Below are 14,018 nucleotides of genomic sequence, written 5' to 3'. Positions count from 1 at the left end.
GAACTCTCAAATGACGTGTGACTTGTATAAATATGCATGACGACATGGGGCGAGCCTGGGTGGTGTTGATAGCAGGGGTCGTGGTTGCCGCCGCGGCAGTGCCGCGTCGGTGTGGGGTTTGGGTGCCGGGCACCTATCCATGCGCGATCTGACGTGCTCTTCCCGCATCACCACCTACCAATATGCCGCCGGTCAACGACCGCGTCCTGAACTGGCTCTACAGCGTTCTGACTAATGTACTGCCCCCATCTTAGTCTTTCAGCTCCTCTCTAATCCTCAGCGCGCCTGTACAGGAATACTCGGACGTGAACCGCACATACAACGACGCCGCCGAAGCTCTCGCGCAGTACCCGTCGCTGTCCCCACGAACAGACGTTTACAGTATGCGCCTTCCTGCATCCGCTCGCGCCCCCCGCTTTCCATACAGAATATCCTCGTAGAGCTTTCATCTCTTTGAATGCGCCCGCCGTCCACCCGCTAATCAATGTCGTTTTCGCCGTCGTCGCAGCCTACGAAAATGGCGTCCCCGCCCTTCTGCTCCTTCTCAGTGGCACCCTGCCCGTCCAGTTTCGTGGCGCAATATACCGGTTTCCGATAGCGCTTTGGGTCCCTCATGACTACCCGCGCGAGCCTCCGATGGTTTATGTCACACCGACACAGGATATGCTGGTTAGGCCGGGGCAACATGTTAGCGGTGAAGGAAGAGTATATCATCCATACTTGAGTGGATGGGCGAGTTACTGGGATGTGAGTACGCCGAACGGAAACGATTCACGGGGGCATAAAGCCACGGCGTGGCTGAGGTGCTGGAAGCATTCTGCTAGAGCTCTCCTAAGCTCCATACCAGGGCTGCCTGAGCTTGGCACGAATCTTGTACTTGAGAGTATGCTGACATTGATGGTAGAAATCATCCATATCAGACTTCCTTACCGTCCTCCGTGGTGTCTTTGCAAAAGAGCCACCGGTCGTCGCGAAGCAAGACCAATTTGGCTCTCCCCAACCGACAGCAAGTCCAGCACCGCCTCCAGTTCCTCCTCCGCCGGAAGAGTGGAGAAGGCAGATGCAGCCGCCACCTACAGCATCACCAGCCCCTACCTCTGATCAGGCGCCGCCTCCTCCTCCTAAGCCACCAAAGGATACGGGTGCAGTGAATGGTAGCCCTCATCCTAACGGATATGGGCAACAACATCAGCAGCAAGGCCCTCCTCGGCCCCCCATACCACCTGCAGTGGGCCAGGCCGGTGGTCATCCTGACTATGGCAGACCTCCCCCGCACAGTATACCACCACAAAGGCAGGCGAGTTTAACCGATCGACCTCTCCCTCCAACGCCGCAGGACCCAGCAGCTCTGCCGCTACGACCTCCTTTTCAAGCTCAGCCATATGGACGTGATAGTCCAGTCAGTCCCATAACTCCCGGTGGAATGCCTGGACCACCTCCATCCAGGTACTCACAGCCGCCTCCTTTGCCACCACAACAGCAGCAGCAAGCACCCGGCTACCAAGCACCTCCTGGCCTCCCGCAGTATTCCAGTCCTCCACCCAACCAATATCCCCAATCGACATACCCGCCACCTGCTCCTCAGTATCAGCAATACCCGCAACAGCAACCGCCATACATGCCCACACCCCCATCCGGCCCTCAATTCGCACAACCACCCCCACAACAACCACCCCAACCCAAACCCCCCGTCCCCGACCTGCTCACCTCCGAGCTCGACGTCCAACTCCCGTCCCAAACCTCGTCCGACATCCCGCTCCCCGTGCCCCCCGTGCCGCCCAACCCGCAAAAGGACGCGCTCCTCTCGGCCCTCTCCAGCGCCCTCGTCGCGCAGACGACGCAGACTGTCCAAGGCAACATCGCCGCCGTCCCGGCCCTGCGCGCGCAGGGCGCCGCGCTGCGGGCCGCCCACGCGCGCCTGCAGCAGGAGCTCGACCAGCTGCAGCGGCTCGACGCGGCGCTAGCGTCCAACGAGCGCGTGCTAGCCGACGCCATGCGCGAGGCCGACCGCGCCATGGACGACGCTCGCACCCGCACCGTGCCTGACGTCGACGACACGCTCGTCGCGCCTACCGTCGTCGGTGGTCAGCTTTGGGGCTTGGTGGCGGAGGAGAGGGGGCTTGAGGAGGCGATTTTCTTGCTTGGCCGTGGATTGGATCGCGGGAGGGTGGGGGCCGAGGTGTTTGTTAAGGTATGTTTATTTTCTTATCCCTTGCTCTCCCTTCTTTTGGATGTGTGCTGACACCGTGGTTTTAATGTAGCAAACGAGGAGTCTGGCTCGTGAGCAGTTCCTGAAGAAGGCGCTGATCAAGAAGATCGCGAAGGGTATGGGATTGGATGAGAATGTCGAATACGGACTGCGGTCCGGGTACTAGATGTGGTTGTCACTTTCACTTTCTTTTTCCCCCTTCTCTTGTCGTCGGTACCCCAGGCAGTAAAGGGAATGTAGCAGAACAGAACGAAGATAAGATGGCATCCATTTCTTTGGGAGGGAAGTAAGCGCTCAGATGCATAGGCAAGTGGCTCGGCAGGAGTATGGAAATAGAGCATGGTCGACTCCAACAGTCATCACCACATCACGGAAACCAAATCTTTCAAAACGTTTTAGGACATGGATATCTTTCTCGTACTACTACGTATTGTTGTCTCATTTCTCGGCTTTTCGTTTGATCATATCCTGAAATCAAGCCGGCCCAAAGCGGAGAAGAGAGAAAAAAAAAGCTTATGGCAATAGAAGAATTGTAGAAAAGAAATTGAAAAGTGAGACAAAGCCGGTATCATAGCTTCCCCGCCGCCCCCTTTCTCCCAAATGTTTCTTACTTCCTTTGGTTATCGAATAAGAGAATCCTAACCCTCCACCCATGTATTTCCAGGTGGTTTATAAAACGCCAAGCACCATGCAAGTTTCAGTGTCACGTACAAGCACGTTAAAGCCTCCTTTCCCCAAAATAGGTACTCCTTCGGTGAGGGGAATCCATCATCATCGTCATCATTACGCACCCACACCACCGGCCTCGCCGCCCTCCTTACCTTCCTTGCTGAGGTAGTCGGGCTGCTCCGCGTCCTCGTACTCGGCGATCAGGTCCTGGACAACGGCCTTTGCCTCGTCGAACTCGGACAGGCCGTCGGCGAAGGGAGCCTCACGCTTGTACTGCTCGAGGAAGGCATTGCGCTTGCGCAGGCGGTCGTACTGGAAGAGGATGCGCTTGAACAGGGTGGCGACGCCGGTATGGTTGGCGAGCATGAGACCGGAGACGCGGTGGGAGCTCTGGACGTAAGGGGACTTGCGGGTGAGGGCGACCTGGATGGAGGCCGGGCCCCAGGGAATGAAGGTGGCCAGTTTGCGCTCGCGGATACGCAGCAGTGACTTGTGCACGTCGGTGGGGTCGGCCTCGCCCTGGATGATGTTGAGGATGGAGATGTAGCACGACGTCTTGGACGGGTTGGTCGACACCATGCGGTTCTTGGGCTGCAGCAGACGGCGCATGACCTCGAGCACGGTCGTCTTGCGCACCGTCTTGGCCGACTCGACCTGGTCACCGGTGAAGGGCGTGTACGAGGTCATGAGGAAGTGGCAGCGCGGCGTGGGGATCAGAGAGGCGACGATTCCGACCAAGTCGTTGTGCATGTAGCCAGGGTAGCGGAGCGTCGTCGTCGAAGCGGACATGACAGTCGAGACGAGCTGGTTCGTCTGCTGGAAGGAAGGCTCCTGAACGTGAAGCGTGTTGGCGGCGATGCGCGAGAGAGCGCCGTTGTCCAGCACGACGACGGAGTCGGCATTCTGCGTCAGGCGGCGCATAGACAGCAAGCTGTTGTACGGCTGAACCACAACGTCACCCGCGTTCTGCGTGTCCGGGAAGACCGAATACGTCTGGATCAGCTTCTTGGGGAAGCGGTCGTTCAGGCGCTCGAGCAGGAAGGATCCCAGACCGGAGCCAGTACCACCTGCGATCGAGTGTAGCAGCATAAAGCCCTCCAGCGAGTCGCTACCGTCAGCCTCGCGGTCAATCATGTCCATGACTTCCTCGTTCACCGACTCGCCCATGGCGTAGCCTGCCGCCCAGTTGTTGCCAGCGCCAGTACCATCCTTGTGCACGTAGAAGTTCTCGGGGTTGTAGATGTTCTTGTAGGGTCCGCTCAGAATGCTGTTGATGACCTGTAGCGCGCGCGTAAGTTGGTGTTGTTCAAGGATGCGGAGCTTCTATTCCACGTACACGAGGCTCGAGATCGAGGAGAATGGCGCGCGGGATGTAGCGAGTGTCGTCGGACTGGGAGGCCTGTTAGAATCGTAGCTAGTTGCCATGTCAGTGAGGTTGGTGTAGGAACTTGCCTGGTAGAAGAAGACATCCTTCCTGTCACCGCCCTCAGTCGCGAAGTCTTCGAGGTTGCCGTCTTGGTTGATGCCGTGCTCCTGGCACAGCTGCTGCCAGAATTGGCTGCCAACTGTACAGGAGTTAGTGTTTGAGCTCTATGTTCATCGTATGCGCGACTCGGAATAGTGCGGTGGAGAGCTGCGGGGAGATGGGCGGAGGTGAGCAAACGCACCGCTGTTGCCGCACTGGCCAGCCTGGAGGGTTATGATCTCTCTGCGATAGGATCAGCGCATGCTTTGGGGGCGTTGTGGGGTCCTGGAGCTAACGTACCTAGGCATTGTGGTGTGTGGGGAGGTTGTGTGAAGCTTCGGTCGCGAGAGACGCGTTGCGGGCGCAAACTCGCGTTGCTGTCACCGCCCGAGCTCGAGTGCCCAACGCTTGCCGCCCACGTCACTTCCGCCCTGTCACGCTACTCTCGCCCGCACCACCGCCCTTATCATCAACCTTTCACTTGAAACAGACCTAACTTACAACATAGACGCTATGCCTTGCGCGGTCTCAGCAACTGGGCATAAGATGCTTTCACGCGAGCACCGAATTCCCTGCCGTGCTTCTCTGGCGATATTTCCACTTGCGCAGTGTTGAGGATCTAGGTACCCTCGCTTATCTCGCAATATATATGCAAGATCGTTACATCGTTGACATCGTGGTGCCAAACCTTTCTATACGGGTCTAAGAATAGCTCGTGGCGTTGAAGGAATACATTTTGCCGGCGGAGTCACCGATGCCATCGCCGAGGCGTGACAGGTAAACTTCGCCCCAGTCTAGACTTATAAAGTGTCAGGTCCTTGCTCCTCTCGAGGTCCAGTCCACCGACGCCCTCTCTTTCCTGTCATTCGTTAATTCCACCATCATGAAGCGAGGTGCCTTGGCCAGCGGATTGGTCACTGATGATTCTTTCATCCCAGTCAACGGCTGCGCCAGACATGCCTGGATGAGGACATATGACGATGTGCTTATGCAACTTGCTACTCTCTATTTTACCGGCACTCTTTCTTATTTCCACCTTCTCTGGATCCGCGGAGAATCCGTCCTGGACTGGAGGCCTTTCTTCTTTCCTTTCTCCCCTCTTACGGTGGTCTTTCAGCATGTCTTCGCCATGCTCACGATATTTTTCCACTACATCAAATCAAAGTTGAAGTCGGAGGAGCACCCCTTCAACATTTATCTCCCTCTACGCGTCCTTTTCGGTCGCGTACCATCTACCCCAACCACTGAATCCACGGATAACTCTCTTTCGTCCCAAGAAAAGAAGACATCCTCTCCACCAACAAGCACTCAACCAAACGAGTTCTCAACCATCCTTGGTACTGCAAAGACACTTGGTCTCATTCTCCAATTCGCCAGTCTTATCCTTCAGCTTTCCTACTGCGTTTTCGGCATCAGGCTTTTCATCCGGCGCCTCTCACGCAACCCCGACTCCCTCATCAACGCCGACTACATCGCCCTCCAACTCTCCATATCCGGCATCCTCCTCGTCCTGCTCTCCCTCCCCCACACCCCCCTCACACCCCTCCGCCTCTTCACCGACCCGGTCCCACCCCTGCCCCCCACCTACCGCAAAACCACCCTCCACCACACCATCCTCTTCTGCCGCGACAGCGCCTCGCCCACCCTCTACGCGCCCCGCTACGCCCCCTCACTCTTCACCTACCTCCAGCAATTCCGCCAAATCTTCTACTCGGAAGCCCTCTCGGCGCTCCTCATCTTCACCGACTTCGGCACCGTGCCGCCCATCCCGCTCCGTGCCGTCGTCGCCAACTACGACTCGTTCGGCGCCATCCCGCTGCCAGCGCTGCGCGGCGGCTACTACTTCAGCGAGGTGGGCGGCCGCCTCGTCTTCGCCGTGTTCATGCTGCACGCCGTCCGCTCGGCGCTGCGCGGGCGCCGGCTGTGGGAGAAGGAGGCGCTGGCGGCGCAGCAGGCGTTGCTGGAGCCGCCGACGGCCACGGGGTCCGGGTCGTCGCCGTCGTCGTCGTCGTCGGCTTCGGTTTCGGCTGCTGAGAGACAGGATCAGGGCGTTGTGGCGGTGGTGTGGGGCTGGGTCAAGAGCTTCTTGGCTGACCCTCTGGCTTACACGCCGTCCGTCACGACGCTGTTTCCGTACTTGATGGTGGCGGCGGGCGCGATGACGGTGTGGAATCGCGTGTGGCCGGATATGGAGGAGTGGGAGATGTGGCCCGCCGATGTGCCGTGTCCGCAGCAGTGGCGGGATCCGTTGGTTGGGAAGTGGGAAGGGTGGTGGGAGTGGTGGTGGTTGGGGCAGAATTTGATGAGGGATTGAGGGTGAGGTGTATGTGCGGGTGATGAGGTCGTTGGGTGATGGTGCTGGGTGTGAGTTGGTAGTGGTTGTGTGGCCTTGCAGTGGTTTGCTGGGATGAAGTCATGGTGGTATTGCGCGGAGTCGAGGATCATGTGGAACAGGCCAAAGGAGGACGACTGTATGTGAAATAATGCGAGAAAAAACTTCGGTCATTTGATATATTGAAGCTTTGTGAGCCGTAGGAGGGCTATGGCCGAATCTTCCAGTGCTGAAGGCAGCCACAGACGAGACGTTGGAGTGAACGTGAATGTTCGACAGGATTTCAAAAGCATATGTCTGTTCACACGATGCAACTCTGTTGTCATGCGGTCAATCAAGCCTACAGAAATCGATGATTCGACGATTTTGAGCCTTCACACGTGGTAAAGTAGGTCAGTTGCTGCTAACAGTCTAGCTATATAAAAGAACTTTCCTTATAACACTCCGACTTTCAATACCAACACCAGTCATTTCAACTTCGAGATTGTGTTGACAAGCCGGATGTTCATGGCATACTGCCTTGACGTCCTACTCCCTTGCCGTGAGCAATAGCGGGGGGTGTGGAGCTGAGTTGAAGAATTGACTCCTTCCTGCACTCGCATTCCAGCCAGTCACTGAATATGTGCATTTTCCATTAGTGTACAGTATCTAAATTTCTGTCGAATACTTTGCCGAATCATTTGTCTTTGATGCAGCGATGCATCAAACGCACGTAATGATGAAGTAGTGAGGCTCAGTACATTCATTAACAGAATCGTCAGACTTACAGACACGAGAAGACCAACAGTAGATATCTCCATCAATAGTTTAGGACTCCGCATTCGCAGATCTACGGAGAGTCTTTCTGAGGTTTAAGCCTCGAAGCTGTGAGATGTCGTCTTTTTATACGCACTTGCAGCAGAAGTGCGAAATAATAACATGTGAAGCGCAGGAACATCACCTGCCCTCAGCGATACGGACGGGCTTGACTGGCCCAAAGAGTTCCATAGCGACGTTCTGCGAGAGCTCGATGTCTCGAGACCCAGCCTTCTTCTGTCATTTTCAACAGCATTAGTGAGAAGTGAATAGACCTTTGATCCACGATCAGCGTCACTCAGTTAGTCACTGCTGCCACCCTACGCGCAGAATGGGCAGAGAAGTCTGTTCTGAACAGCCACCATGGCTTCGTACCGGATAGTAAAGAGGCAACCTAAGCAAACGTGAATGGTACCATTCCTCTTCTCCTCTGTGGAGTGTTGGCACTGGAAATGTATGTACCAGGTCGATGTTTGAGTCGGACGCACTGAAGATATCAGCATTTTCGCAGCTGATCACCCTGATTTGCAGAAGCTTCTTCGTAGAGAGCCACCTTAAGCAATTTGCCTTACGGAAAAAAAAAACAGATGTGGGTAGTTGAAGCTGCCGTCCGGACGTAAATGTCGAATTAGAAATTATACATCCACGTCCGGACGATAGCTTCAACTACCCATGACATGATCAAAAAAGCACTTCACGCTAGTATTCAACTAGCATTCCCCTGTCGAACGCTATGGCATAGTCATTATACGTACAGGGCGGGTCTTTCACGCAATTTCCATGGCTCCAGACCATGAGTAAGCACAGCAAATCCAACCGCAATCCAGTCAACAGCAGCAATAATTGGAGAAATATTTGCAATTTGTAATATCAACTATCTATGTCCTTGGTGTTACTCGTCTGAGCAAGCAGCTCAATCTTGATACTTAAGCAGCAACCCCCTGACGAGAGACGCACTGTGTCGAATAGCATAGTAGAACAAGAGTCGTGTAAGAACGTAAAGGGAAAAAGGAGCGGACGGCCACACCAGTTGATGGAAGGCCACGTTGGGGTAAATACTATACCTCAGGAGGAGCGAGTTGAGCGCCTTCATCAATTTCCACGTCTTGAGAGACAAGTCTCTCCCACCCAAATTTTGTTGTTCTTTTTTCGGGCTCCTCATCGAACCCAGTTTCCCTCAAAAGGAAGACAGAAGGGATACAGAGATAAGAAAGTATTCCACTTTTGAGCACTCTTCAGAAGAGTACTTTGATGGTGAGCTCAGAAGGCAAGATGTTCTGCCCGTGCTGGGCTGCACCATCACCACCACACTCGCTTCGACGTCTGCTCACCAAACGTCAGAAGCCCCCCATAGTCTCGGCCCGGGAAGAGCACGAGGCCGCCGCTTCTCAGCAGCGGCTAGCTCTCGTTATTGGCTCTTCACACCCTCGGTATCTGACGAAACCGCTTTGCTAAGCCTTCTTTCACTGCTCAGCGCAGTGTCGCCTGTGAGTGCATTGGTGAGCGGAAGACCGTACTGAGCGAAGATCTTCATCTCCGGGTCGCAAGCCTGGGTTGTCTGCTGCGACAGTGGTAGCCCAGACTTCATTGCCTTTGCCTCTTTGCGGCGGAAGTAGACGCGCTTGGCCCATTTCCACGCTTCGACGCCCGCGAAGAAGAGGATCGCGGCGATGAAGACAATACCCCATTCCCACGAGATGCCTTCGTGCCTGAAGACGTCGTGATTGATGACCGGGATGTATAGCGTAGGGAATATGGTAACGAAGCCCGCAATAATTGCCCAGAAAAGGAATTTGTTGCGCCAGACGTCGTGGGCCCACTGGGTGAAATAGCGCTTGCTGTTTGGTTGCATGCGGAAGAAGCTGCGGCGCATGTCTACCATCTCCCAGGCAAGGAAGAGTGCGAACCAGGTCAAGCAGGCGAAGGTGGTGGCGCGTGCGCGGAAGACGGTGTCGCAAATGGGCTCCCCCATGCTGTTGCTGTAGCTGTTGTTGCAATTTTCGCCGAGGCTACCATCTCCGAAGCCCCATAGCACAAGAGAGAAGCTCCCGAGGCACAGGACGGAAATCCAGAGCCCGTAGACAATCATGTCCACAAGTAATTCAGGGGTGAAGACTCCGGTCTTGAGATCCTGGGGCGGTCTTTCCATGATGCCTGCACATGCTTTTTCGAAGCCCAGGCCCATATCCGGCATTCCACCTGATAATTTGGTTTAATACGTTAGTCATCGCTCTACCTAGTAACGGTTCTAGGGTATTTGGGGTATTTTAAAGACGGTGAGTGTGTTTGGGGTATTTTTGAAGACGGTGATTGTGTTTAGGGTATTATTAAAGACGGGGATGGACATACTAGTGATCATGATGACCCACATGATCTGCACAGGGGCCAGAGGATAGACGGAGAGGCTGCGGCTGTCCTTGAAAGCGAGTCCGACCAAAAGGACAACGGCCTGCGCCACGTTTTCAGCCAGGAGATGCAAAATGAACTTTTGAATGTTATCAAACATCCGACGGCCTTCTTCGATGGCATTGAGAATAGAAGCGAAGTTATCGTCTGTCAAAACGATATCTGAAGCGTCCTTTGCGACATCGCTTCCAGCTTGGCCCATGGCGATACCAACGTCCGCTCTCTTCAAACTCGGGGAGTCGTTTACGCCATCGCCAGTCCTTCGCACGTTAGTATATACTAATTTAGAGCTTACTGTTATGGGCGGATGGGTGGTGTAATGCAGTGGTGTGGTGGTGGTGGTGGTGGGGGTAGGGGTGGTGGTCATCGTTTGGGGGTGGTCCGTGCTTACATCGCAGCGAATTTCTTACGACGGTGAAGAGCCTCAATCATGCGGACTTTCGTAGTTGGGGAGCAGCGGGCGATAACCAATGGAAGAACCGGAAGTTGATCGATTTCGTCGTCGGAGAGCTTGTCGAATTGGGCAGCCGTCATTACCATCGCGTCTGTCATTTCCTTGCTGAAAGTATCCATGCGAGAGGGTAAAATCCCAACTTCTGCCGCAATCGCAGAGGCTGTACCGGGATGGTCGCCCGTGAGCATGTGCACAACGATACCGGCTTCCTGGCACTGTCTGACTGAAGGTGCGGATTCGGGTCTAGGCGGGTCGTAGATCCCAACTAATCCGCGGAAGGTTAAGCCGTTCTCAGCCTCGGAGCGGGCCTGCTCATCGCCTTCCTGGATCTCGCCGGTGAACTCCCGGGATGCCAGTGCCAGGACACGAAGTCCAAGAGAAGCGAGAGCCTCCATATTCGCAATGATGTTGTCCTTGATCTCGGAAGTGACGGGGACAGCTTCAATGTCGTCCAGGTAGATGTCCGTGCAACTGTCAATGATTCGTTCCACGGCGCCTTTGGTGAAAACGTATCTCTTTCCAGTCTGGTGCTCCTCGAAGATGACCGACATCTTCTTGATGGAGGAATCAAACGGATATTCGGCGATCTGCTTCCAGGCTGGGACATCGCCGGACGTGAAACGGGTCCTGTTCAGTTGAAAGCGAGATGCGAATACCTGCAGCGCAATCTCCGTTGGATCACCTCTTGCGTGCCACGACCCATCGTCGCCTTGGTGGACGTGTGCGAGATTTGCCAAGGTGGATACCTTGAGAAACTCCATCAAGTTCGGGTTCTGATGCAAAAGCTTCTCGTAGGTAGATGCGTCCTCGATGCTCTCGTCTTCGTCCGGCTTGATATCGCGTGGCTGTTTGGTTTTGCAGAAAAGCATGCCGTCGGTTGGGTCGTACGGATGGCTGGACTCTCCGCAAGATATGGTACCCCTCGATGGAATCCACGCCTTCTTGGCCACCATTTTGCCTTGGGTGAGTGTGCCTGTCTTATCCGAGCAGATATCGGTCACGGCTCCAAGCGCTTCAAGCGATTTGAGGTTCCGGACGATGACGTTTCTCTCCACCATTCTCTTCGTTCCCGCTGCCATGGTAATCGTTAAGACGACTATCAAGGAAGCCGGGATCATCGAGAGACCAGTGCCCACGGCATAGATGATGATTTCTTGCTCATTGCGGAAGCGATTAGCAGCAACGACGATGATGGCGCAGACAATGGCGATGCCAAGCAAGAATATGGCCAGCCAGGACAGCTTCTGCTGTAAAGGAGTGCCGACATTGACACCAAGGAACCTCCCAAGAGCATCAAAGCCCGTCAGGGCATACGCTTGGGCATAGCGGTGAGGCCCAGCCTTGCCACTCGAGTTACGCTTGACAGGGCGGCGCTTGCTGTCTTTGGTCCGGAGAGCTGCGGCAATCGTGCCTATCTCCGTGTACATGCCTGTGGCGAAGACAATTCCCCTGGCTCTGCCTTTGGTCACAGTCGAGGAGCTGAAAGCAACGTTCAAGCGGTCGCCTGGGCCCGTATCATCGGGGAAGCAAGCCTCGGCATCCTTCCTGACAGGCAAAGACTCCCCAGTAAGTAGCGCCTCGTCTGTCTCGAAGTTGACGGCTTCGATCAAGCTACACACTGATTAATTGCTGCATGTTGAATGAGAATGATGGAAGGTGCTTACCGAATGTCGGCGGGAACTGTGTCTCCTGTCTTGACTTCAACCATGTCGCCTGGAACGATTTCGGCAGTGGGGATGGTGATATTCTTGCCATCCCTCACTGCGTTCGCCGTGGGAGAGCTGAGAGACCTGAGCGAGTCCATGTTCTTTTCGGCTTGGAATTCTTGAAGGAATCCGATGACGACTAAATCGTAGCTGTTAGCTAGTAACAAAGAGGGTGGAATGGTTGGGGAGGTGATACCATTCAGGCACACGATTGCTGCGACGACGCCACCTTCAATCCAAGACTTGATTGCAAAACTGACCGCCATGGCCAGGACAAGCACCTGGGAGTTGGATCAGCCGTTTCTTCTTCTTTAACACAATGGACTATGGTGCGCATAACTAGAGTCATTGCGTTGACGACCTGGCGAGCCAGGATCTTCGCCGGGTTGATTCCGCCACCGTCTCCGATCTCGTTTCGGCCATACTCTTGAATACGCTTCTGAGCTTCGGCGGTGGTGAGTCCATCAATTGAGTTGGCGCCAACCTCGGCGGTGACGGTCGCATAGGTCAAAGCATGGGCGGGACGAGACAAAGGCTTGTTGGCCTGTCCCGAGACGTGCCCGGCGAGGGCGTTTTCGAGGTTGTTCTTCGTCATCAATTGAGAGCCGCACACGCGTGATAGGAGAGGGATGAAGAGATGTGTAGGGGAGGTGAGAGAACTAATGGGAGTTGGAGGTGGGAGAAGGCAGACTAAAAGCACAGAGGAGCTGCAAGAGGCTCAGGAATGACCAGCGCCAAGTCCCGTAAGGTGACTTGGCAGGCGCAGCTCCGGATGCGGCTACCCGTTGAGAGCCCGCCCTTGAAGTTACACCGCATCGCGGGGTCAAGCACTTCGGCCTGTGAGCTGCTCCATCCCTCCCCGACTGCATCACGTCAGCGCCTCGAATGACGACTGGGCGGCACGCGTTGTGTATGAGAGGGTAATGTGTTCCACGGCAAAGCGGAAAGCTGCCAAGAAGGATGCCGAGAAATCTGGGCAGCGGAAGGATAACGAATCCAAGTCGGTGACGAATAATAGTGGGTTAGGTGCTCCACGGTCTTTCTAGGCCCCAGGTCGTGCAAGTGCCTAGCGGGCGGCAATTGGACGTTGGGAGGTGCAGAGGGCTGATACATGTCTGTTCCCGGTTGCCCATGACCCCACCATTCCTTGGCTCCGGGACGCTCGCCACCACGATTCTGCTTATCACCGCTCCACGCAATGCACGTCTCACAGAATAGTCCAACTCGATCTTTTTTTTGCCCGACTTTTCCATTGACCGTTACAAGCAATACCAAGCTGCCTTACTACGCCTATCGTCCCGCCTCGCATGATTTAGTTATCGCATGAGGTAGCACAAAGTGCACTTACCCTGCTTGAGGACCCCAAACGATCGTCGATGCATGTAGCATTTCGGCCATCACATGTATGCAGCGTGCATTGACATACCAATAGCTCGCACGATAAACCATGACTCACCGCTCAGTCACAAAGCTCTCGTGCTTCTGAGTCCGAAGCACGCACTTAATTGGGTTTAGCCTGCCCAGGGGCTTGCAGAACGGCCTGCACAACAATGTCTTCGGACTATCTGTGGTGATTACCGCCAGAAACGACAGCCCAGCCAATGGTATGCTCTTCATATGGCCTTACGATCCTAACGAAATGCCCGAAATCCAGGTGAAGCTTCTAGCTGGTCATCGTAGGCCTAGAGGCGTTCCTAGGCAATGTCAACACGAAAGCCATATACTATTTGGCCAGTAGTGAGAGGGGCTGATCATGAGAGAAATAGAAGACGCGAATCCGATTTTTAGACGTGGTCAAAAGGCAGCGAACCCGTGACTCTGGCTACGCAACAGCCACATTCCTACCTCCGACCCAAAGTGCATCATCGCCAATCCCTCCGCCCCAGCCTGCAGCAGCCGTTCCTTCATTGCCGACTCTTTCTAATATCCATCCCGAGGACGCCACCAACATCTTCCGCATTAACTCCTCTATCTCGTCGGCC

General features: G+C 54.9%; 4 protein-coding genes across 4 annotated transcripts; 2 read left to right on the top strand and 2 right to left on the bottom strand.

Moving 5' to 3' along the window:
* Positions 1-182: 182 nt before the first annotated feature.
* On the top strand, positions 183-2,375 carry LTHEOB_5884 (Escrt-i component; the record flags this gene model as incomplete). Its single annotated transcript, XM_035515078.1, has 7 exons — positions 183-236; positions 294-381; positions 428-669; positions 905-1,154; positions 1,447-1,532; positions 1,586-2,191; positions 2,262-2,375. 7 exons carry the CDS (start codon positions 183-185, stop codon positions 2,373-2,375), a joined length of 1,440 nt encoding a protein of 479 aa, XP_035373576.1.
* A 617-nt stretch (positions 2,376-2,992) lies between these two features.
* LTHEOB_5883 (Tubulin gamma chain) lies at positions 2,993-4,651 on the bottom strand (the record flags this gene model as incomplete). The annotated part of the gene is made up of 5 exons (XM_035515077.1): positions 2,993-4,156; positions 4,215-4,268; positions 4,346-4,443; positions 4,546-4,586; positions 4,644-4,651. The coding sequence occupies 5 exons, from the start codon at positions 4,649-4,651 to the stop codon at positions 2,993-2,995; spliced, it is 1,365 nt and encodes a 454-aa protein (XP_035373575.1).
* A 575-nt stretch (positions 4,652-5,226) lies between these two features.
* LTHEOB_5882 (Heterokaryon incompatibility protein) lies at positions 5,227-6,657 on the top strand (the record flags this gene model as incomplete). Its single annotated transcript, XM_035515076.1, has 1 exon — positions 5,227-6,657. One exon carries the CDS (start codon positions 5,227-5,229, stop codon positions 6,655-6,657), a length of 1,431 nt encoding a protein of 476 aa, XP_035373574.1.
* Positions 6,658-8,878: 2,221 nt separating this feature from the next.
* On the bottom strand, positions 8,879-12,631 carry LTHEOB_5881 (ATPAse P-type K/Mg/Cd/Cu/Zn/Na/Ca/Na/H-transporter; the record flags this gene model as incomplete). Its single annotated transcript, XM_035515075.1, has 6 exons — positions 8,879-9,669; positions 9,820-10,136; positions 10,268-11,941; positions 11,995-12,175; positions 12,233-12,317; positions 12,377-12,631. 6 exons carry the CDS (start codon positions 12,629-12,631, stop codon positions 8,879-8,881), a joined length of 3,303 nt encoding a protein of 1,100 aa, XP_035373573.1.
* Between the last annotated feature and the right edge of the window lie 1,387 nt (positions 12,632-14,018).

This window comes from Lasiodiplodia theobromae (assembly GCF_012971845.1).
Source record: "Lasiodiplodia theobromae strain AM2As chromosome Unknown scaffold_16, whole genome shotgun sequence".
NCBI lineage: Eukaryota > Fungi > Ascomycota > Dothideomycetes > Botryosphaeriales > Botryosphaeriaceae > Lasiodiplodia > Lasiodiplodia theobromae.
Note: the sequence above shows the minus strand (reverse complement) of the source record. Positions and strands in the feature narration are given on the sequence as shown.